Below are 24213 nucleotides of genomic sequence, written 5' to 3' on the forward strand. Positions count from 1 at the left end.
CCTACATTAAACTTTTAAGAGTAGTAACTTACTTAACCCCTTAGTGGCCCAATGCAATCTTACGCTCATTTTGATTGAGCCTAGCCGTTAGTACTGAGCCTTCTCTCCAACCCCTGAAGCTCATTTTAATAGCAATAATAGTAACGGTTGACTAACCTGTTTCTTTAATAGTGGGGAACCAAACCCTGAGCCTCAAACACGCTCATAACCAGCCACATCCCTGGCTCTTGCTTTTTTGAGACAGCATCTCTCTGTGTAGCCTTCCCCTGCCTGTACATCAACTGGCCCAAAACTGAGCAGGGGGATCAGGAATTCAAGGTGATCCTAACCTACAGAGCAAATCTGAAGTCAGCCTGGGCTGCATGACACCCTGTCTCAAACAACAAGAAGAACAAAACATAATGCACCGAGAAAGGTAGAAATAACCCAGGCTTCCTCAGATCCAAGATGTCCTGGGTTAGGTTCTATGTGACTTGGCTTTGGGAGAACACATGCCTTATGAGGGCATCAAGCTCTGACATCTACTTGTATCGGTATCCCAACCCCAGGAACCAGTGGCACTTCTTATTCATATACAAGTCCACTCCTGCCCAGACCCTGAGCAAATCATTCAGGCATAGGGCTGCAGTGCTGGCTTGATGAGGTGCTGCTTTATTCATTCCCCCACCCCCAACCATGTCACTTTTTTATAGTACTGGGGATTGAACCCAGGGCCTCACATATGCTAGGCAAGGGGTCTGCTGTTGTGTATTATCTTGATTCTGGCTACACTATATTCTTTAACTGCTTCCTCACACGGACTTTTTCTTAATATCATGCATTTTGTTTGTTTGGTTGCTTGCTTGTTTTCATTCATTCATTCATTCATTCTTGAGACAAGGTTGGGGATTTAGCTCAGCAGTAGAGCGCTTGCCTAGCAAGGCCCTGGGTTCGATCCCCAGCTCCAAAAAAAAGAAAAAAACAAAAAAGTAGTAGTCATTCTTGAGACAAGGTCTCACTATGTAGCCCTGGCTGGTCCTGGAACTCACTATGTAGGTCAAGCTAGATTCAAACTTATAGAGATCCACCTGCCTCTGCATCCAGAGTGTTAGGATCAAAGGTGTGTGCTGTCACATCCGGGTTTTTGGATGTTGTTGTTGTTGTTGTTGGGTTTTTTGGTGTTTCTGTTTTGTATTGTTTTGTTTTGAGACAAGGTTTTACTCTGTAGCCCAGGCTGGCCTTAGACCCCAGATAGTTCTGCCACAGTTGCTAGGGTTAGAAGTACGATCCAGTCACTGCACCCAGCAATAGCACTTACTCTTACTGAACACCAGAACTGCCATCCAGGGAGGGTTACCCAATGCCCAGGGTCACATAGCTGGCTTCTCGGGGTTGTAGGCAGATCTCAGATTCTGGCTGCGGTAGTGAGGGAGGTGAGTCACAGGGCCAGGCAGGAGTTGGGTGAGGCAAGGGTGAGGACCAGGCGCTACTTTCCTGGAAAAGGAAGGGAAGAGGAAACCAGGGCTAGGAGGAACCACAGGTGGGGGGGGGGGGAGCAGGCCTGGCTCTCTTATCTCTCTGACCCCACCCTGGCTGGCTCTGCTTCCTGTCCCTAACTCTTGCAAAACCTTCTTCTTCGCAGAGCTGCCCCCAAGAGAGGTGCCCCAGGCCCTTACAGGGTTGCATCAGGGCATTGTGCAAGGAGCGGTTAAGAGAGGAGGAGAGATGGCTGAGGGCCAAGAGGGAAGCCGGAGAGCCAGCCCCAGTGCCACTTCTGATCGGATGTCTGCTGCTTCTGTCTGGCTTTCAAGCATCCTGAGTTTTCTATCTACCACTCTGAGGTTCCTGCAAGGTCCAATTGATATGCTCTGAGCTTAAGGCTAAACCACAGTCACTTCTCCCTGGAAATGTATAGGAGTCCCAACTGGCATTCATCCTGTAGTTAGAAGCCCCTTCCCATGCACTAGGGACAGACTGCAGTAACTAAGAATTCCAACAAGACTCCGTCTAGGAGTTTCCATTCTTAGTTGGAGATTAACAGTGAATGAATACAGAGAGAGAGAGAGAGAGAGAGAGAGAGAGAGAGAGAGAGATGGGGAGGGAGGTTCATTTAATCTGAAATTACCCAAGCTTAAACTCCAAGGTCCCCCCCACCCACCCAATCCCCAGGGTTTCCCTGTTTAGCCTGGCCACCCTCACTCTTTTTTTTTTTTTTTTTTTTGGTTCTTTTTTTCGGAGCTGGGGACCGAACCCAGGGCCTTGCGCTTCCTAGGTAAGCACTCTACCACTGAGCTAAATCCCCAGCCCCGGCCACCCTCACTCTTAAGAGTTTGAAGTTCGGGGTTGGGGATTTGGCTCAGTGGCAGAGCGCTTGCCTAGGAAGCTCAAGGCCCTTGGTTCGGTCCCCAGCTCCGAAAAAAAGAACAAAAAAAAAAAAAAAAAAAAAGAGTTTGAAGTTCACAGGTTTCTTTGTGCAGTTTGTAAAAACTGTGTGTTAGAAGCTCCACAAAAACGAGGTTGTGCCTGTGTATGAGGAGAGGCAAGACAGAAGTATCACGCTGTTGTGTCTGTTGTGTTTGTGTACCTTTCTTGGGTTTGAGACCTGGGATCTCTAAGCCAGGAGGAGAATGGGGAAATTTTCTGAGAGGGGAACCAGTGGACCCTCCCTCTCCCAGCAGCCCCCAAGGAACAAACATGGGTTGTGTGGGATCATTTTTTCCTCTGTCCACTCGCGCCCCCTCTTGGAAGAACTGGAACTGCGCCCGCATGGGCGAGAAACCCTGCCTAGGTCCCGAGGTTAGAGACGGCCTGAACCCTGGCGGCCTCTAATGGACTGCGAGAGTATTAAACGCAAGTGTGTGTGTGTGTGTGTGTGTGTGTGTGTGTGTGTGTGTGTGTGTGTGTGTTCCAGAAACTTCCACCCACAGCTGAGCTCTGATTAAGATCTTATGTATCTGGGCTGGAGAAATGTCTCAGGTTAAGAGCAGGCACTTGTTTTTGCCTGAGTTCAGTTCCCAGCACTTAAACACTGTATGGCCTCCCTTAACTCCAGCTCCGGGGACATCTGATGCTACCGGATTCCTCAGACACCTGTATTCAGGAGACATCTGCATTCAGGAGCACACACCTATATACATAATTTTAAAACTAATAATAAAATGCATCTTTAATAAAACCCTAGAGCCAGGACAATATTTTCACAAGACCTACAACCTTCTATTTAACAGTTAGTTCCTGTCAGGATAAAGCAGTGAAAAGGTACCTTGGTGGGTTCGAGGCCAAGGTGTGTAACTAAGAACTAGCACAACAGATCTAATCCAAGAAGTTTATTGGGGGTGAGGGAGAGTGAAAGGCCTTCTGGGAATGCTGGGAGGCAGAGAGAAAAAACAAGACAGACAGCGGCTCGGGTGGCCTGGACCTTTTAAAGGGAGTGCACATTGCTATGCAGTTCGCAGCAGCTGTGGGAATGCACTGCACCTGGCGACAATGACAACGGCACTGGGCAATGATGTAAGCTGAGTCACTGAAAGGCAGTCTGTTGGAGCACGCCTGATTTATGACAGGTCCCGTCTCCTAAAGCTTCCAGAACCTTCCAAAATAATACCACCACCTGTGAGGAACATTTTCTATCCAAATCATAACACAGACCTTGTCTCATGACCAACCGTACAAGGCTAATGGTCTATCTTGGGATGAAACACATGCTTTACATGTTCCAAGCCCTGGAACTTGCTGTGTAGACCTGCAGAGAAATGCTTGCCTTAAAGGTGTGTTCTCAGGCTCCACTCCAGAGTTTTGTTTCTGTTAGCTAATATTGAGGCAGGGTCTCAAGTCTGACTCAGGTTGACCTGAAATTTACACTATAGCCCAGGTGGCCTTGAACTCAAGAATTCTCCTGCCTCAGTGTCCTGTCTGAGAGATCACAGCCATCATGTCTGGCTGTTCCCAGTTGATTCAGAACACTAAGTTTGGGGTTGCTTGTGAGTGAGCGTAGCTGGGGTAACCTCTCTTATTCACTTGTTCAGTGTGCTTCTCTATCTAGACTGAGGACTCCCTCCCTGAGCATCCTGCCTCCTGCCCCGTGTCTGCTACCTGACACAAAGTCACCTCTCAGTGAGCACGTGTACCATAAAAGAAGGTAGATGAATAGATGCAAATGTACCGCACTAGTGTCCGGCTCCTTATCCAACTGGGTGGACTCTGGGACAACCCTGAAGAGAGCCTGCCACTGAGGAAAGGGGACTGTGAGCTGTGAACATCTAGAGTCCACAAGCCTGGACAAGGGCACTGAGAACAGCTCTGGTTACAAAAGCCCAGGGCCGGGGCTGGGGATTTAGCTCAGTGGCAGGGAGCTCGAGGCCCTGGGTTCGGTCCCCAGCTCCGAAAAAAAAAGCCCTTATATGCTCACCTGCATCTTCTTCTTGTTCTGACCTGTAGACTTTACACACACACACACACACACACACACACACACACACACACACACAACTTCAAGCAACGTTTGCCAAATCTCCTTTATCTGAATTCATCTCCTCCGGGAAGCAGGTCCAGCTTGGAAACTCTCAAAGTTTCCCCCGAGGCTATGGTTTGGATTTGAAGTGACCGTCCAAAAGTTTCACGTATTCAGGGCTTGGTCTCTAGCTAATGACACTGCTGGAGGGTGACTGAACCACAGCGGCGTCTTCACAGCCTTTTATCTTTTGACACAGGGTCCCCCAGGCTTCAGAATCCTGTCTTAAAAATAGAAAGAAAAAAAAAAAAAAAAAAGGTTTGGGGGTGTGGAAGAGCGTTCACCAGGCACGTGTAAAGCCACGGGGTCAATCTCTAGTAGGGGAGACAAGTCGGGGTGTGTGTGTGTATGAAGTATGGAACCGTGCACCTATAACTCCCATGCTCCTATGCCAGGGAGGTAGAGACCCAAGGATCCCTGTGCTCTCTGGTCAGCCAAGCCCGGTCAATGAACAGTAGGTTCAGTGAGAGGCCCTGTCTTGTAAACTAAGATGGAGAACCATAAGTAATAATGGAACACACATGACGCTGACCTCTGCACACGTGTGTGTGCACACCCATACAAATACACTTGCCTGCACCTCACAAATTAAAGTAATAATATGAGGCCGGGGAGAGAGCTCGCTGGTTAGGAGCGCTTCCAGAGGTCTGCTGTTCAGTTACCAGCAAGCATGTGGGGCAGCTCTCGAGTACTTGTAACTCTGGCTCCAGGGGATCCACACCCTCTATTGGGCTCTGCAGCCACCCCCACACAAGTGACATCCACACATAAATAAAAAGATATATCTTTAACAAAGTAACAGCGGGGCGTCTGGCTCCTGCTCTCATAGCCATTGTAGAACCTTGAGCTCCAGAGAGAGCATCGGGGCAAGCGAGAGGCAGATGAGCACTGAGCGACTCTGTGCCTCAACTAACTCGGGCAAGGGAGATCCTAAGAAGCCGAGAGGCAAAATGTCCTCATATGCATTCTTTGTGCAAACATACACTTCGGAACGCAAGAAGCAGCACTCGGATGATTCTGTCAACTTCTCAGAGTTCTCCAAGAAGTGCTCTGCTCAGAGAGGTGGAAGACCATGTCTGGGAAAGAAAAGGGAAAATTTGAAGATAGGGCAAAGGCTGACAAGACTAAGAGAGAAATGAAAACCTACATCCCCCACAAAGGGGAGACCAAAAAGTAGTTCAAAGACCCCAGTGCACCCAAGAGGCCTTTCTCTTGTTCTGTTCTGAGTACCACCCCAAAATCAAAGGCGAGCGTCCTGGCTGAACCATTGGTGATGTAGAGAAGAAACTAGGATAGATGCAGAACAACACTGCTACAGATGGCAGCAGTCTTATGAGACGGCGGGCAAGCAGAAGGAGAAGTACAAGGAGGATATTGCTGCCTACAGAGCTAATGGGGTTATCAGGGCTGAAAAGAGCAAGGAAAGGAAGAGGAAGATGAGGAAGAGGATAAGGAAGAGGAGGAAGAGGAAGAGAGGAAGATGGAGATAAAACGGTGGAGGTGATGACGACGACGACGATGATGACGATGACAACTGTTGGTTCTAGCAGTGTTTTTCTTGTCTAGGAAGCCTTTAACCTCTCCTGTACACAACTCACTCCTTTTCAAGAAAAGAATTAAAATGTACTGCTGTGTAAGATTTGTTTTTAAACTGTACAGTGTCTTTTTAGTTAACACATTACCGAAGGTGTCCTTAGCTAGCTCTGTCCTGGTGGCACTTTTTTTTTTTTTCTTTTCTTTTTTCGGAGCTGCGGACTGAACCCAGGGCCTTGCGCTTGCTAGGCAAGCGCTCTACCACTGAGCTAAATCCCCAACCCGGTGGTGGCACTTTCAATAGCCACTAACCTTGCCTGGTACAGTCTGAGGGTTATAAATTGGCATGGAAATTTAAAGCAGGTTTTTGTTGGTGCACAGCACAAATTACTTATGTATGGGGACAGTAGTTTGGTTTTCATTTTTGGTTTTTCTTTTTTTTTGGGGGGGAGCTTATACAAAGATAATTGTTCCTCTGTTAACTGAAAACCACTCTGTAATTGCAAAAAAAGGGGGGGGGCTGTTTTGTTGACATTCTGAATGTTTCTAAGTAAATTCAATTTTATTATTAAAAATAAATAATAACGGGCCAAGTATGGTGGTGCATGCTTTCAACCGTAGCATTTGGGAGGCAGAAGCAGATGGACCTCTGTGAGTTCAAAGCCAGCCAAGTCTACATAGTGAGTTCTAGATCAACCAGGGCTACATAATGTGAGGCCATGTCTTAAAAATTAACAATAATTCTATAGTAGGGCTGGTTCAGGGCCTCAGTGGTTAAGAGAAGTCGCTGCTCTTGCAGGGGACCTGGGATCAGTTCCGGAACTCATGCAGCAGCTCATAACAATATGTTACTTCTGTTCCAGGAGACCCAATTCTGCCTGACTTCCTAGGGCACCAGAGGTTCGTGTCTCTAAAGAAACATACACACAGAGCAGGGGGAAGGGGGACACGCATAGGTATAACATTAAAAATAAGACTAGAGGTAGAGCCAGACAGATCTCTGTGAGTTCAAGGACAGCTGGTCTACAAAGTGAGTTCCAGGATAGCCAGGGCTACACAGAGAAACCCTGTCTTGAAGAACATCAGTAAATATTCTCCTGTGTTCTAAGAAGCCCAGTAGAGAGCACCTTCTCTGTGGTTGGGGTTCATCTCAGCAGCTATGTGACTCAATATCAAATGCCCTGGTAGGATGGACGGAGAAAGGTAAGACACCACTCCGTGCCTCTGGGACGTTTTCCCTAGCAATTGGATCATGAGAAAAATGTTCAGGAATCTCTAAAATTAATTATTTTTAATATAAATGTCACCAGTGAATTAATCCAGCAGCTGTATTTCTTTACCCTGGCTAGTCCCCGATAACCACACAGAGAAACCAAGGTTTATTTCAAGCTGCCAATCAATATGTGGGCAGTAAAATGATTTATATTAACCCCTAATCTAATCTGGCCACCTCCTAGCCCCATCTCCATGTTTAATATTGTTCTGAGCCTTTGGGCTTTACATGGTTTTTTTCTCATGGTGTCTTCTCGGAAGCCCCTCCTCCTGACTGAAACTTCTTCCTTCTCTCTCTCCACCCCGTGGCTGGCAGAAGTTTCCTCCCTAGTCTCTCTTCTGCCCAACCATTGGGTGAGCAGCATTTATTGACAAGGCAGAGAATAAACGGTAAGAATTGTTTACATAAACTTGAGACAGGACCTTCTTGACATAAGCACTGCAATGCTGTGCCCGAGTTGAAACAAGATATGGGGCAGAGACATCAGCATTTGAATAACACAAAGGGTAAGCTTTACAGTGTACAAAACTCACCTACAGGAATCCAAACAGTCAGGCGCTTCTAAGGTCAGGACCAAAAGGTCTGAAGAACTGTCACAGATCAGTGAGGCAGAGAAGATGTGACATTAAACATCATGCTAGACCTTGGAATCCCATGAACAGGAAAACACATGAATGAGAAAACAAGTGACATTCAAAGAACTTCTGTACCTGAGTTAATGTCCAGACACCGAAACTGACTTAGCCAGACTGGAGAGACGGCTCAGTAGGACCCAAGTTCAAATCCCCAGCACTTATGTAAAAGCCTAACTCAAAAAAGTAAGGCAAAGAATGCTAGGGCTGGACACTGAAGTCCTCTCTTCTGGCCTCCTTGTAGCCATGCGCACACATGCACAAACACACACATCAGTGACTGTATAAGGAAGAACCCTTTAGGGTAGAGAGGTGAAAGTAGGAAAGTAGGTTGATAAGAAATCCACCAATTTGTGGGGTTTTCTTTGTTTGTTTGTTTTGTTTTTGTTTTTGTTTTTGAAGCAGGGTTTCTCCATGTAACAACCCTGGCTGTCCTAGAACTAACTCTAGACCACTGACCTTGACTTCACAGATCTGGGATTAAAGGTGTTCCCCACCATGCCAGGCTATAATTATGGCTCACAGACCAAAAGGTCTGTAAAGAAATTACAAAATAATTTGAAATTGAGTTAATAGCATAAAACATCAAAATTTATAAGATGCATCTAAAGCAAAATGGAGAATTGTATAGCAATACACACACACACATACACACACATACACACATACACACACATATACACACATACACACACACATACACACATACACACACACATACCCACACATACACACACATACATACACACACATACACACACACACATATATATATCCCAAGTCAATAATGCAGACTTCTACTTCATGAAACTGAAAAAAGAAAAACTAAAGCTAAGTAAGTGAGACAAAGACATAAGAAAGTATGAAGTGTGCTGGGAGACGGCTGAGGTGAGTTAAGAGTTTTCTGTTCTTGGCTAGGACCCCCAGCACCTACATCCCCAGCTCACATCTACCTGTAACTCTGCTCCAGAGGACATGATGCCCCTTTCTGGCATCCTTGGGTACCTGCACTCATACATGAATCCACACACAAGAGTAAAAATAAACACAACTTCTATTTTTAAAAAGAGAAAGAGCAGAGGGCTGGAGAGATGGCTCAGTGGTTAAAATCACTCTTCCAGAGGTCCTGAGTTCAATTCCTGGCAACCACATGGTGGCTCATAACTATCTATAGTGCCATATGATGCCTTTTCTGGCCTGCAGCTATACATGCAGATAGAGTAAAGTAAATAAGTAAATCTTTTAAAAAAAAAAGAGTAAATATCAGGGAACATGGACATAAACAAAACAACGAAAGGAAAAGAAATAATCCCAGCACTTCAGAGGCAGAGGCAGATCTCTGTGAGTTCAAGGCCAGCCTGGACCACAGAGCAGGTTCTAGGGCAGCCAGGGAAACCTGCCTTAAAAAGCTAAAAAAGAAAGAAAGAAAGAAAGAAAGAAAGAAAGAAAGAAAGAAAGAAAGAAAGAAAGAAAGAAAGAAAGGAAGGAAGAAAGGAAGAAAGAAAGAAACGAAAAAGAAAAAAGGAAGAAAGAAAGAGAAAAAGAAAGGAAAACAAAAAAAGAAAAGAAACCAAAAACTTTTTTTTTTTAAAACAAGAGTCTCTCTATGCAACTCTGTGTGGCCTGGAACTCACAGAAATCCACCTGCTTCAGCCTCCCCAGTGCTGAGATTAAAGGTACACTCCACCATGTCATGCTTAGAGGCCTCTTTCTAAAGTGTTCCCAATACCAAGTTTTAGTGCCCACAGAAAAATGACAAATCCCTTCCTTCTTCACAGGTGCTGACAAGAGTGCTATGCCTCCGGTAAGGAGTATTACCTACTTTGGTGCCCAACCAGAAATTTTTTTTGGTTCTTTTTTTCGGAGCTGTTGTTTTTTGAAATCTCATGTAGCCCAAGATGGCGTCGAACTTGCTACGTGGCTGAGGATGACCTTTCACTCCCTATCCTTCCGTCTGCACTCCCAAGTTCCCAGATTTCAAGAGAGCACCCTGAGGGCCAATCTCACGCTGGCTCTCAGAGGCAGACTTATTCCCTGGCCAGGTACCCCAGAGTGGCCTGATATGCAGAAAGTCTGTCACAGGTCCAGAGCCCACAGAGGATGTTCTTCAATGGCCCTTCATGCACAGCGAACCACCATATCTACCATGGCTGTTGAAGGGGTCCTGGTTTTACTTTTTTCCTCAGCCCTGGGCAGAGCTTCCAAACAGATGTTCCTCATCAAAGGCTCACTACATCGAGAGCCTGGAGTTCCCACACAGGCTGGTGGGAAAGGACAGAGAAGAGCAGAGGGTCACGGTCCACATAAGCCTTCCCTAGGGAGGCCCTGTGAGAGACGAGAAACTGAGGCCCAGAAGTAGCATCGCCCACCCAAGAGCCCACACAGAAGCTACTCTTCCCAGCACGGTTACCCACGCATCTGGGGACGCTGAAGGCATGCTGGGTGTGGTGGCAAAACCCTAGGTTAAATCGCTGGTGGGGGAGGGACGGGGTGCAGAGTGCTGTGGAGCTGGGGGGCTGGGGGGCTGGGCTGTGGCGGTGAAGATGTAAGGTATACTTCTTCAAGGCTGTATGATTTAGGGTCTTCCTCTGCCCTTTGCCCCAGAGGGTTAACCCGCAGCATACCGTGTCAGTCTCCAGGGGGAAAACTGTCTGTTGGTATCTCACAAATATAGGATTACTCTGGTTGGAAGGAAAGGGCGGCTCCCAGGTGTGACCACTAGAGACTGGCAGGGCCTGCCTCCAGCAGTTGGCAGAGGGCTATTGGAATCTTGTAACGACGTGTTTACCTTCTCCAGACCCTGCTACCCAGGTCCAGAACAGAGGTAATCTGCATTCTGCCTGTAAGTTCTTTCTAGTATCTTCCCTTACGTGTCTACCCTTGTATCTTTCCCTGAAGACTAGACCCCTTGCTTTTATTAAACTGGGCTGGATGGGCAAACTGGAACCCCAATGGGTGGGTTGGGCATATACCATGGACACAAAGCCAGGACACCGTGATGCCAGTTCGCAGTGGAACCACAGCCCCACCTACCAGTCCACTGACAATCTTTGGCCTTCCGGACTGAATTCATACCCTTCTCCATTTCCACAGTGTTCCACTTCTAGCCTTTGGCTGTCTCTTCTTCTCTTTTTTTAGGTACTAAAAATTGAACCCAGGGTCTTGGATATGTCGGCCAAGGACTCACCACTAGCCCCAGTCCTCTCTTTAGAATAAAAATCAAGATCCTCCCTGTGCTCATCCCTGTCTCTCCCTTCACTTAGTCTGCCTTTTGCATTCAGCCCTGCTCATGCAGCCTCTTTTACTCTGGAAAACACTCAGGCCTTTCTGCCTCTGGGCTCCAACAGGTCTTTCTCTCTGCCTGGAACTGGACTGTGAACCTGTAAGAGCGGAAACTGTGTCTGGTCTTGTCATTGTAGACTGGTAATGAAGGTAGCTGCGTGGGCCCAGGATCAATGCATTCTTAGAAAGAAAAGAAGGAAGAAAGAGAGAGAAAGAGGGGCTGGAGAGATGGCTCATTGGTTAGGGAACTGACTGCTTTTCCAAAGGTCTTGAGTTCAATTCCCAGAAACCACATGGTGACTTACAACCATCTATAACAGGATCCAGTGCCCTCTTAGTATGTCTGAAGACAGCTAGAGTGTATTCATAAACATAAAATAAATAAAAAGAGAGAGACAAAGGAAGGAAGAGAGAGGGGGAGGGGGAGGAAGGAAGGAAGGAAAGAAGGAAGGAAGGAAGGGAAGGAAAGGAAGGAAGGAAAAATTAAAGAAAAGAAAAGAGTTTTGAGGGCTGGAGAGATGGCTCAGTGGTTAAGAGCACTGACTGCTCTTCTAGAGGTCCTGAGTTCAAATCCCAGCAACCACATGGTGGCTCACAACCATCTGTAATGAGATCTGATATCCTTTTGTGGTGTGTTTGAAGACAGCTATAGTGTACTTATATATAATAAATAAATCTTTTTAAAAAAAGAGTTTTGGGGTTGGGGATTTAGCTCAGTGGTAGAGCACTTACCTAGGAAGCGCAAGGCCCTGGGTTCGGTCCCCAGCTCCGAAAAAAAGAACCAAAAAAAAAAAAAAAAAAGAGTTTTGAGTGCTGGGATCAGACCTATACTCATCTATACTAGGTAAGCATTCTGTGTCTGAGCTGTAGCGCCCAGCTCCATCCCTCAACTGTTCTGTTTGTTTGTTTGCTTGCTTTGTTTTTAAGTAAGATCTTTTCATGTAACCCTTTTTGGCCTGGTAATCAATATGTAGCCTAGGCTGGCCTTGAACTCAGTCTTCTGAGTGCTGGAATTGTAAGCATGTGTCTACACACCTAGCTCCACTGACCTCCTTTTAAGAGAGGTCTGACTTTGTAGCCTAGGTTGGTCTTGAACTCATCATCAGATAAGGGCACTTGCTGAGCGACTTTGACAAATTTGATTCTGGGCCCATGATTCCTGGAAACCTTCTCTGAAGGCCACAGGTTTACTGTGGTTCATACATGCTCACACTAACACACACTGTGGGGTTGCACACTCACACTCTTCCTCCAGAGTGCTAGGTCAATAGGTCAATTTCTTAAATGTACCTGAGGTTATTCTGGTAACGAAGTGAGCATCACAGTCTGTGAAGCAAGGTACACGAGGTAGGAAACTTTGGCCTCTCACAAGGAAGTGAAAACTGGAGCTTAGAGACATTAGGCCACTTGTTGAGAGTCATAGCTCAGATGAGAAATCCGGCAGGGCGGGTGGGTATCTCTCTTTCCTTAGAGACAGCATCTTGTAGCAAAGCCAACTTTGTGATCCTTCTTTTTCTACCTCCAGAATCCTGAGAGGCTTTCCTCTCTCCCCTTAACGCATCTCTCTTAGGGTGGAGGGCCCAGGGAGCCCACGATGGTACCTGAAGGCTACCTGGGGCAGGAGGCTGGAGGGCTGAGACATTGGAATCATCTGTAAATCTCAGTGCCCTGGAAGTAAAGTCAAGAAGTAGCTCAGGGCCAGAGTCCGTTATATAGTGAGTTCCAGGCCAGCCTGGAAACCCCCGACTCAACAAAACCAGAAAGCATTCCTGGTGCTGGCACGGAGAAAGGTGTGGCGTCAAGGTTCTTCTCCAGTTCCTCTGTCAGCTGGGGGTCTGCGGAGGTCCCCACACCGGTGAGGACCGGGTGGCAAGCTGCAGTCCTTTCTCTTTTCCTGCGCCCCTGGGGACGTGGCCCAGCACAAGCGACCAAGGCGGGATGTTCCCACGCGGGGGGTGGCGGGCGGAGGCGGAGCGTGCTCTGGTCCCCTCAGCCTGGTCTGCGGTTCCCTGCCAGTCACTCAGCAGGGCAGTTCTGGGTACCTCCGCCGTCTTCAGCTTGCAACTGTGAGTCCCACCTGAGGGAAGGGTCTTGGGGGTGGGGTGTTCGTGGTGGCCACCCTAAGCCTTTGCTCCATCACCACACAGCCCTCTTTTGCTGAGATTCCCCCACTGACCCGTTTTAATGCTGGGTCCTAGTCCCGGGCATCGTCCCCGGCCCCAGAAATGGGGCCTCTTTCTAGAGGGTGGGGTGGCCCTTTTCCTAGAAATGCTGCCTCTCCCACCCGCTGACCCAGTTTGGTCCTTGGCCTCTAAAGCCCCTGGGATGTCAGACTCTGCACGTCCCGCGTCCCGTTCCGAGTCCGGAGTGATGGTAGGGCACAGCCTGCCCCCTCCTGCAGCGGAGCAGGCAGAGCGCACGTAGGCAGTCAATTAAGGAGACCTTGGAGCCAGGCGCAGAGCATCTGCTTAGAGGTCTGGGCTAACCGCCCTGCGGTGAGGAGGCTCAGGATTTTTCCTCTGGAGTGGGGCTTCCCAACTTGGCTGATGGGAGGCTGGCATCAGAGAACGGGGCTCCCTGTCCTAAACTGTTCAGATCTCACCCAGTGGCTAGACCTCTTCCCACTTCTCAAACGACGAATGAAAACCCAAAGGTCCAGGGCAGCGGTTCTCAACCTGGGAGTTGAACGACTCTTTTACAGGGGTCTCCTAAAACCACTGGCGTATCGGGTATTTACAGTAGGATTCACAACGGTAGCAAAACTTCTAGTTATGAAGTAGCAACAAAAATAATTTTATAGTTGGGGGTCACCACAACATGAGGATCTGTGTTAAGGAGTCGCCGCAGTATTAGGAACGTTGAGACCCCCATCAACTCCCGCGGTGGCTTTAGACAAAGCTGACCAGCAAATCAGAATCTGACCCTGAGGAGCGGGCAGAGCAACGTGGTGCTGAACTAGACATGTTTTCCATCCTGCAGATGTTTTCCAGAGCTACCCGGAGTCTGGTAATGAAGACAGGAGGACTCAGAACTCAAGGGACACACAGCCCAGGAAGTGCTGGTAAGTCTCAGATGCTGAGCTCCCGAGATCTGACAGGAAGGCTTCCTAACTAGCTTATATTACTTCCTTCCATCCTGTCTCTGGGTCCTGGACCAAGTTTTTCCAGCAAATAGAGCCACTGAGGAAAGAGAGGGCAGCCCCCACCCCACTCCCCCACCCCACTCCCCCACCCCACTCCCCCGCTTCATTCCAGGTCTCATTAAAGCTTCCCATACCTTACCTCTAAGGCCTTTGTATCCCAAGGGGGAGGGTGCTACAGGACCCTGAATTCTCCTTTCCAGACCTTGGTGTCAGCACTGGTCAGAAGAAAGAGGTCTAAAGCAGGAGAGACGTCAATGAGATGGCAGGAGGGATGTCTTGATACTCAGGAGTATAATATCAAAGATAACATTTGTTGCTCCATCACAAACCCAGTACTTAGAAGACTGAAGCAGGAGGATCACTGTGAGTTAGAGACCAGCCTGGGAGACTCAAAAAGCCAAAATAGGAGAGAGAGAGAGAGAGAGAGAGAGAGAGAGAGAGAGAGAGAGAGAGAGAGAGAGAACGAGAGGACTCAGAATGAAAACTGTCCTCCTGTCTCTAATGTCAACAAACAGGGGAGCCTCTAGCAAGACCCTCCACTTCCTAGCCTTCTCAGGGCAACCCAGCAGTCTGCAAGAAGCTGAGGTCTAGCTACCAAGGAAAGCCTCTAGAAGAGGCTGGGGGGAAAACCATCCTCTCTGGACTGATGTCACTGAATACTGCAATGTGCCAGGCCTTTGGTGCTCTAAAAAAAGTATTATTGCTTCTATGCACCATGCATGGGGGTCATTTAAATGTATTACTGTGTGCATGTGGGAGATATGGGGTCCTACTTACTTATACTACACCATACCTACAGAGGTTAGGGGACAACTTTGTGGAATCCCTCCTTCCACATTTGCATAGGTTCTAGGGATTGAACTCTCAGGTCATCTGGCCACTTGAGCTGTCTTCACCCCGAGTCACTTGCAGGTCCTTCCTTTCCTTTTGTTCTAGTTCAATAGTTTGGAGAAAGGCTGTCTGTCATGTACCAGGCTGACCTGGGAATTGCTAAGGACAACCTTGAACTTCTAATCCTCCCAAGTGATGAGATGACAGTCATGTTCCACCATGCTCAGTGGTTCTGGGGATCAAAGCCAGACCTCCTCACACCCTCAGGCTTCCTTTCTCCCGCCCCCCGCCCCCCAGAGCTGGGGACCGAACCCAGGGCCTTGCACTTGCTAGGCAAGCGCTCTACCACTGAGCTAAATCCCCAACCCCACCCTCAGGCTTCCTGTGTACTAGGCAAACACTCTACTAACCAAGCTGTATCTTGTCCCCTCTTCACCCAGAGGACTTTTGGATACAGGATCTGGAAGCCTTCACTGAGGCGTGAAACAATGTCTCTATCGCCCATACCTTCTAGATGAGGCCGCTCAGATAGGACTGTGCACAGTGTTTTGCGTGTTAAGCGGCAGTGCAAACCCGGCTGTCTCTAATGAAGCCCCATTAGGCACGTGTAAAGACACGCACAGGGTACTTTATAATTTGCATGGCGGTTTCAAATGGATCTCAGTTCCCTCTTTAAGCCCTTCCTCACCCCTAACCTCTGCCTTACTGGACCTCCTCTCAGGCTTAGATCTTCTTCCCAAAGGACACAGGGTTTGCAGCAAAGAAGAGGTAACCTGTAGCCCTGGCTGTGTTCCTTGCCTGAAGGAGCAATGTGTTCATCTGTGAAATGGAGACGACCACATCATCTGGTCCAGAGTGACATGTGGTCCCTGAGCCAACAACTCACCTGAAAGCCGTAAGCTGGCACATGGTGAACAAGAAATGTACTGCCTGTCTCTGATTAAAATCATGACTAAAGAAGGGTGACTCTGGGGCAGCCTAGACACAGCTCCCTCCTTTGTACCTGCAGCTAGCAGCAGCCAGCGGAGGATGACCCCCTATGTTGACTGCTATGCTCAGCGCTCCTATCCCATGCCGGATGAGCCTTACTGCACAGAGCTCAGCGAGGAGCAGCGGGCCCTGAAGGAGAAAGAGAAGGGCAGCTGGGCTCAGCTGAGCCAAGCAGAGAAGGTGGCCTGTAAGTACTGGGCTAGGCTGGCTGGCTGGCGGGAGAGAAGGGGAAGGCAGGGAGGGGATGAAGTTCAATTCACACTTTTATTCACTGAACCTCTGTGTCTGAAGCTAGTGACAAACTGGGGACATGAGGAGAGTCACCTGGACTGACCTCAGGGTATGAAACAGGATGTGTGGCTAAGGTTGGATATGTCCCTGGGAATGCAGACCCAAAAGACAGATGGGGTCTCCAGGAGGTCTTACTGGGGAATCCAAGTGACATGGAGAAAGGTGTCACAGCAGGTGACACATGTGGAGGGTCCTTAGGACACTGTGTGGGCACAGAGAGGCAGCTGAGGCAGGCAGGGAGCAAGGAGGTAAGACGACTATGTGGCCCTGGGCCAACCTTGGCTACCTGGAGCCTATTTGCCTCATTCCACAGTTGGGGTGGCAGACATCTTTTCCTTCAGGAGATGCCAATGGACAGAAGCTCACTCACTCGCTCACTCACTTGCTTACTCCCTCGCTCCGTGTTTTACTGGGCATCTACTACAAATGCAGACCCTGGCAATTTGGTTGGGAACAAGCCAGGCTGCACCCTTACCATGTAAGCTTACATGCCCAGTGCTCTGCCTGGCTCCTTTTCCTTCCTTCCACATCTTCTATCACTCTCCCACCTCCCTCCCCTTCTCCTTTTTTGCTCCCTCTCTCCCTAACCTCCTTCTTCCTTCCTCTCCACCTTCCTCCCCTCTCTGCTCCTCCCTCCTGTACCTCCCTCTCCCTCCCTCATTCCCTTCCTTCTCTCTATTCCAGAAAGGAAGTGGCTCCCCTCTTTTCTTCTAGTTATTTGTTTGTTTTTATTTTACATATGTGAGTACACTGTCGCTGTCTTCAGACACCAGAAGAGGGCATCGGAGCCCATTACAGATGGTTGTGAGCCACCATGTGGTTGCTGGGAATTAAACTGAGGACCTCGGGAAGAGCAGTCAGTGTTTTTAACGGCTGAGCCATCTCTCCAGCTACCCCCTCTTTCCTTCTTTACCCAAATGTCACCACACTAAGTATGTCCCTGTACTCACCATTAAGTGGCCAGCAGCTGGTCTCACAACCGTAGGAAACTGAGGCTCGGGAAGATAAAGGCACTGATGTGGCTGCACAGCTTAGACTAGACACCAGTCTGCACAGCTTAGACTAGACACCAGTCTGCACAGCTTAGACTAGACATCAGTCTGCACAGAAGGCTCCAGGACTATACTGCAGCCATACCACACATTCTGGGAAGGTTGGTGAACTACAGCAGATGCCACCAGTGCCCTCAGCAAAGAGCAACTGAGCCTGGACCTCTCCCTCCTACCCCACGCCCGCGCTCACCTTCACCCCACCTCCTCCCTTCTTTCTGCTGCTCTGGGTAGAGAGTTACTGCAGCAGCCAAACTGCCCAACCCAAGACACTTTTGCCCAGGAAGCTGAGCCAGCTCTCATTTTTCCTTCACACAGCCGTTAGAGCTATTTAAAGTACAGAGAAACATTGTTCATTTGGGGCCGACACCCTTAAAGAACTGTAGGGAAAAAGGGAAAGAGGGGTGACCAGGAATGAAGAGAGGCAGGAAAGAAAGGAAGGGGGAAAAGAAGAAACGAGGGAAAGAAGGAATGAAGGAAGGCAAGGTGAGTCCTCCTGAGACCAGGTCCTTGGCACACAGACACTTCTTGTCCCCTCTGTTGATTTTTCACTCTGTGACTCTTGGTCTGAGCTGAGGCACCATGCTGGGTAGTGGGCTACGATAGGCCTGGTCCACACATCTCTCGAAAACCATGCCAGAGCCGAAGTAGATCTGACTGTGACTATATTTTGATAATTACCAGAAAGTGTACAACTTAAGCAAAAATAAAGTTTTTAAGTTGGCATGGTGATATACACTTGGCGTCCCAGCCCTGGGAATGGCTGAGGCAGGAGGATGATGGGTGCAAAGGCAGCCTGGGCTGTGTAGTGAGATTCTTCCCCCAAATAAACTAACGTTTTATGGTTTTAAATTCATAACGATGCAAAACAGAGCCTCTTGTGTGCAGCTATGATCTAGGTGCTAGGAACATATTGGTGAACAGAGCCCTTGTTCTTCCAAAGGTCTGGGGAGGGTGCGTTCTATGAAGCAGATAAAAGCCTCAGCAGGAGGAGGGGAGACAGGAAAGTCCTGATAGAAAATTGTCACATGACAGCTTGTTTCTGTACTGTGTTAGAAATCTACCTTCCCTCCTCATTTAGAATGGACTCAAATCCAGCCAGGCAGTGGTGGTGCACGCCTTTGGACCCAGCACTTGGGAGGCAAAGGCAGGTGCATCTCTGAGTCAAGGCCAGCCTGGTCTACAGAGTGAGTTTCAGGACAGCCAGAGAAACACTTTCTCAAAAATCCAAACCAAGCCAAACCAAAAAGAATGGACCCCAATCTGTCTTCCCTGTGGCTGGCCAGGTCCTGTGGGATCTGCCTCCCACTAAGGCTCACTACTCCCCAGTCACACCACCCTTCCTTGGCCCTTCCCCATCTGTAGAAGTCCTGGGGAATTTAGTTTTTTGTTTGTTTTGTTGTTGTTGTTGTTGATGATGATGATGATGATGATGATGATGATGATGGGTTTTTTTGTTATTTTGTTTTGTTTTTTGAGACAAAGGCTTTCATAATATATCTTGGTGGGTCTGATATCCAACATGTAGCCCCAGCTGATCTTGAACTCACTGAGATCTGCCTGCCTCCACCTGGCCAGTACTGGGACTAAAGGCATGTGCCACCACCCCATGCTGACTTTGTTTAATTTCAACTTGACTTTCTCTGTTCACAAATTTGGGTTCCAAGATCTCCTCTTAGAGGCTTTCTTAGTCTCCCCAGTGGAGGTGGCTTCCCTACCGCATCCCTAACACATTTCCTGAAATGTTTAGTGTCTCCCCAACAGGAATTTTCCTTCAGCTTGGTCACTGCTGTGCACAGGGTTGCCATGCTTTGGGTACAGAAACGTGTTCAATAAGAATCCAACGGGTGAGCTGCCTCCCGGGTGCACCATTCAGGAAGTTGAGGCAGGGGTGAGACTCTAGCTCACAATAAGCAAAACATACCAGCAAACAGGAATTGGCTGGGTACTGGGGAGACGGCTCAACCAGTAAAGGGCTGTCATGCGAGCATGAGCCCACGGAGTTCAGGAAACAAACAAACAAACAAACAAACAAACAAACTGGGGTGGCAAGCACTGGCCTGCAATCTCCCAGCTGAGGGGAGGCCAAGACAGGAGAATCTGTCTGGCCAGTTAGTCTAGACCAATCAGTGAGCTTCAGGTTTAGTAATACATAGTAGAGAGAGATTAAGGAAGACTAAGATGGGGGACGACCTCCAGCCTTCACATACATGTCCATGTGCACACACTTGCATAGTTATGGTGCGGGAAGGCACAGCTAATGGTCTCTGGGGCCAAGAGTAGGCTCCAGGGTCCTTGGTTTGGTTATGCATGAGTCCCCTTCCACACACTGCCTACTCCAGTGTACCGGCTCCAGTTCCACGAGACCTTCGCAGAGATGAACCATCGCTCCAACGAATGGAAGACAGTAATGGGCTGCGTCTTCTTCTTCATTGGATTCACGGCTCTGGTGATTTGGTGGCAGCGGGTCTATGGTGAGTATCGGATGGGTCATATGGCTGTAGGCCATCTATGCCCTCTACGTCCTTTGTGTCTGTAGCCACTGGCTGAGTTCTCATGGGGACCATATTTAGGACTCATCTGAAGAGTTCTGAAAAGTCTCCACAGAGGGAGGGTGAAGAACAGAACATGGCCACCTAGTGGGGGATGTAGGGAGGTTAGCTCTTCTGGGCATTAGCTTTCTCATCTGCAAAATGGGACTAGCAACACCCAGCTCTCCGTGTTCTCCTGAGGATTTAATGAGAGGGCTATAGGTTTAAGTGGGTGCATGACATGAATGGTGGTGTTTTTGATTGCTGGGTATCAACTGCACATTTCTTACCATATGTTCAACAATTAGAAGACATGAGTCTATTGTCTGTTTCCTTTTTCTCTTTCTTTCCTTCCTTCCTTCTTTCTTTCTTTCTTTTTTCTTTTTCTTTTTTTTTTTAAAGACAGAGTCTCACTATTTAGCCCTGGCTAGACTAGAACTTACTAAGTAGACCAGGCTGGCCTCAAACTCAGAGATCCGTTTGCTTCCCAAGTGCTGGGACTAAAGGTGATCACCACTGTGATCAACTCCTTTTTTTTCCTTTGAAAGCCGGTTTATTATGCAGCCCAGGCTGACCTCAGACTTGGGGGTCTCCTTTCTGAGAGTCAGGGTTAGGTATGTAAGAGAACTCCTAAGCTAGGTTTATTCCTCCCTCACAGCAGAAAGCCAGTGAAACAATCCAGGCAGGAGGGTAGCTCCTCAGAACCTCTGCTCCATCATACTTAACAGGAGGGGAAGCTTGCCTTTGATGTGTAAGATGGGGCTTCCATGACCAGCCTCTTTTGCTCATGTCCTATTGACTACAGATGATCACATGTCCTTGCTTAGCTACAAGGAAAGCTGGGAAATGTAGGAAACATCCCTTTTCTGGGAATCCACCCCTCCCTCCCACAATGGGTCCTGCTGGGTGGTGGTGGTCGTGCTTTAATCCCAGCACTCAGGAGGCAGGTCTCTGGATTGGAGGCCAGCCTGGTCTATAGAGTAAGTTCCAGGACAGCCAGGGCTACACAGAGAAACCCTGTCTTGAAAAACCAACCAGCCAGTCAACCAACCAAATAAATAAGGTCTTACTCTTTCTCCCAATGCCTTAGTGTTCTGTTGTTGTGAAGAGGCACCATGACCATGGCAACTCTAAAACGGAAAGCATTTAATTGAGGCTTACAGTTTCGGAGGTTTATTCCATTGTTACAGTGGCAGGTAGGCAGACATGGTGCTGAGGGCTCTACATCCAGGTCAGCACGCAGCAGGAAGGGAGAGAGACGTTGGGCTTCTGAAATCTCAAAGCCCACCCCTCGTGGCATACCGCCTCCAACAAGGCCACACCTCTTAATGCTTTTCAAATAGGGCACTCCCTAATAACTAAATATTCAAATACATGAGCCTATGGGGGCCATTCTTGTTTAAAGCACCACACCCAGGCTGGTGAAGCCTGGTGAGTAGCCTCAGGTTGGCTTCAGATCCTCAGCTATCACCATCCTGCTGTAAAATTTCAAGCACTGAGAACTTCTAAGAGTCATCACGGGTTGGTTTTGTTTTTTAGTTCTTGGAGGTGGGTCATTTCTTTCTTTTAAAATTGTTTTTGGTATGGAGGTAAGAGGACAGCTTTTGGGTGTCCAAGTCAGGCCTGGTGGCAAACACATTTACCCATTAAGCCATTTTGCCAGTCCTTTGGGTATTTACTTGTTTGATACAGGGTTTCATTATATACTCCTGGCTGCCTCGGAATGCTCTGTGTAAACCAGGCTGACCTTGAATGGACAGAGACCTGCCTGCCTCTCCCTCTGCCTCCCAGATGCTTGGAGTAGCCTACTGTGTTTTCTGTAAGAGCCTGATGGGAATTCCTGTGTCGCACAGACATGAGATGGGGAAGTCTTTGGGAAATGGTCTAACTCGGGGTTTGCTATGTCGTTGGGGCCCTTCTTGTCTACTGCTGGCTAGAGTGTATCAGTGACTGGATGGGAGATGGCTCGGTCAGTAAAGAACTTGCCATGCATGCAGGAGGATCTAAGTTCGTATCCCATCCCAGCACCCATACAGAAAGCTGAGATGTCAGGCCAGAGAGATGGCTCAGCAGTTCAGAATGCTGGCTACTCTTCTAGAGGACCTGGGTTCATTCCAGTACCAACATGAGGGCTCACAACAGTTTGTAAGTCCAGTTCCAGGGGATATGACATCTTCTTCTGGTCTCCTCAGGTACCAGACACACACACATGGTGAATAGATATACACTCAGGCAGAACACCGATATAACAACAACAATAATGATAATAATAATAACTGAATAATATATAAATATAAATTATACCAAAATGTAATAAATAATTTTATATTATTGTAATTGTTTAAAGATTTATTTATTATGTATACAGTATTCTGCCTGCAGAGGGCACCAGATCCCATTACAGATGGTTGTGAGCCACCATGTGGTTGCTGGGATTTGAACTCAGGACCTCTGGAAGAGCAGAGTGCTCTTAACCGCTGAGCCATCTCTCCAGCCCAATTATTGCAATGATTATTATTATTTTTGAAGCTGGGCCATGGTGGAGCACATCTGTAATTCCACACTGGGAAGGGAGAGGCAGCAGGATCCCTGCAGCCAGCCTAGCTGAGCAGCGAGCCCTGGGAACAGTGAGAAAGTCTGTCTGGTGGGAGTGGGTAAAGTGTGTGCTACCATGCCTACAACTTGACCTCAGTTTCCAAGAGCCGAGTGCTGGAAGGAGAGAACTACTTCCTCTGACCTCCACACATGCGCTCACACGGGTACTCCACTGTGCACACCAACACAAATAAATGAATGGAGGGGGAAATTACGTACCAGGGATAGAGCCTAGGCTAAGGGGGTCACCCTGGGACGCAGATATCTACATCTATATCTATCTATCTCTCTGTCTGTCTATCTATCTATCTATCTATCTATCTATCTATCTATCTATCTATCTGGAGTTCTAGTCCCGGGCCTTCTCTGGTTCATAGGTAAGGGTCTCTCAAGTCCCTCTCTGAGGATCTAGCCTTTGGGTTAAATACTGTTCTTCCCTGGTATTTATCATTACTATGTAGCCCAGGTTGGCCCTAAGCTCTCTATCCTGCCTCAGTTTTCCAAGTGCTGGGAGGACAGGCCTGTACTTCCGCCTGGCTCCTCCCTTAGTTTGTAAAGTGAACAGTGCTGACCTACTCCCAATGACCTCCCCAAGCTGCAGGACACAGAGGAACTCTCTTGCCTTTCCTGTCTAGTAGGAGGTTACAGCCAAGACTTCCTCTCTGTGCAGCCAGAGAGATGCCCAGACCCTCACAAGTTCTCACACTTCATCCCCATAGCCCTGCAGACAGAACCCACTCCTGCTGCTGAGGAAGCTGAGGCTCAGAGAGGTGCAGTAACTTGTTCAAGGCCACTCGGTGCAGAAGGGGTGGGGCTGGGAGTGACTCAGGTAGTCCTTAAATCAGTCCGTTAGTCATCACAGAGATAAGCGGGGAAACAGACTTACTGCAGGGAAGGAGTTGAAGTAGGTTTAAGGCAAAGCTGGGAGCAAAGCCTGGGTCCTGGACCGTTCTTTTCAAGAGTCTGGAGAGCCTGTTGGTACACACCATTAATCCCAGTACTGGGGAGGCAGATGCAAGAGGATCTCTGTGAGTTCAAAGTTTCAGGACAGCCAGAGCCATAGGGTCAGGCAGAGATATTGAGGAGAACCTGGAGATAGCAAGGACACCAGGGCAGCCTGACAGTGTGGCTGTAGACTAGACTCAGAGTTGGAGTGGCCGTGGGGACCTGGGCTGCCCTTGTCTTACCCTTGCCCTCCCTGCAGTGTTCCCTAAGAAGGTTGTCACCCTGACGGAAGAACGGAAAGCCCAGCAGCTCCAGCGCCTCCTGGACATGAAGAGCAACCCCATACAGGGCCTGTCTGCCCACTGGGATTACGAGAAGAAAGAGTGGAAAAAGTGACCAACATCACAGTCTGCTGCCTGCCCTTGCAAACCGATTCCGCTTCCGCAGCCTAGGAGACCCTCCTCTCCTCTCTTCTCCTCCCTTCCCCTCCCCCACCTCCTGTCTTGTCTCCTCCATTCCCTTCTGCTCCAATAAAAGCAGCCTGCATTGTTCTGCCTGCAAAGTCCCCTTTGGACTGTATCTATTATCTAAATGTAACCATTGCGATGGGGGCGGAGGGAGGAACAACTC

At 48.4% G+C, this 24213-nt stretch overlaps 1 protein-coding gene and 1 long non-coding RNA gene across 9 annotated transcripts; one reads left to right on the forward strand and one right to left on the reverse strand.

Moving 5' to 3' along the window:
• Nucleotides 1–816: 816 nt before the first annotated feature.
• On the reverse strand, nucleotides 817–13013 carry LOC134486188 (uncharacterized). Of its 2 annotated transcripts, none has more exons than XR_010064996.1 (2): nucleotides 12500–13013; nucleotides 817–1473 (listed from the first exon to the last, which is right to left on the reverse strand). It is a non-coding gene; the product is annotated as an uncharacterized LOC134486188 (long non-coding RNA). The 2 variants fall into 2 exon arrangements; XR_010064997.1 differs by lacking the exon at nucleotides 817–1473 and adding an exon at nucleotides 3293–4713.
• On the forward strand, nucleotides 10733–24145 carry Cox4i2 (cytochrome c oxidase subunit 4i2). 7 transcript variants are annotated; one of them, XM_063284731.1, is made up of 5 exons: nucleotides 10733–10751; nucleotides 14189–14270; nucleotides 16192–16359; nucleotides 19855–19986; nucleotides 23843–24145. In XM_063284731.1, the coding sequence occupies exons 2-5, from the start codon at nucleotides 14189–14191 to the stop codon at nucleotides 23977–23979; spliced, it is 519 nt and encodes a 172-aa protein (XP_063140801.1). In that variant the 5' UTR covers nucleotides 10733–10751; the 3' UTR covers nucleotides 23980–24145. The 7 variants fall into 7 exon arrangements, with proteins under 7 accessions (XP_063140801.1, NP_445924.1, XP_063140800.1 ...); NM_053472.1 differs by lacking the exon at nucleotides 10733–10751 and adding an exon at nucleotides 13254–13275 and having other exon boundaries at nucleotides 23843–24142; XM_063284730.1 differs by lacking the exon at nucleotides 10733–10751 and adding an exon at nucleotides 13563–13683.
• The last annotated feature ends 68 nt before the right edge of the window (nucleotides 24146–24213 follow it).

Source organism: Rattus norvegicus, chromosome 3, assembly GCF_036323735.1.
Source record: "Rattus norvegicus strain BN/NHsdMcwi chromosome 3, GRCr8, whole genome shotgun sequence".
Taxonomy (NCBI): domain Eukaryota; kingdom Metazoa; phylum Chordata; class Mammalia; order Rodentia; family Muridae; genus Rattus; species Rattus norvegicus.

Bases quoted from the DNA above. Each gene is read 5' to 3' on its own strand.
- Cox4i2 (XM_017592079.2), top strand. From the start codon at position 13,756: ATGGGAGGCTGGCATCAGAGAACGGGGCTCCCTGTCCTAAACTGTTCA. The intron at 13,939-14,188 runs GTATTTACAGTA...TCCATCCTGCAG, and splicing joins TAAAACCACTGGCGTATCGG to ATGTTTTCCAGAGCTACCCG. The intron at 19,987-23,842 runs GTGAGTATCGGA...CCCTCCCTGCAG, and splicing joins TTGGTGGCAGCGGGTCTATG to TGTTCCCTAAGAAGGTTGTC.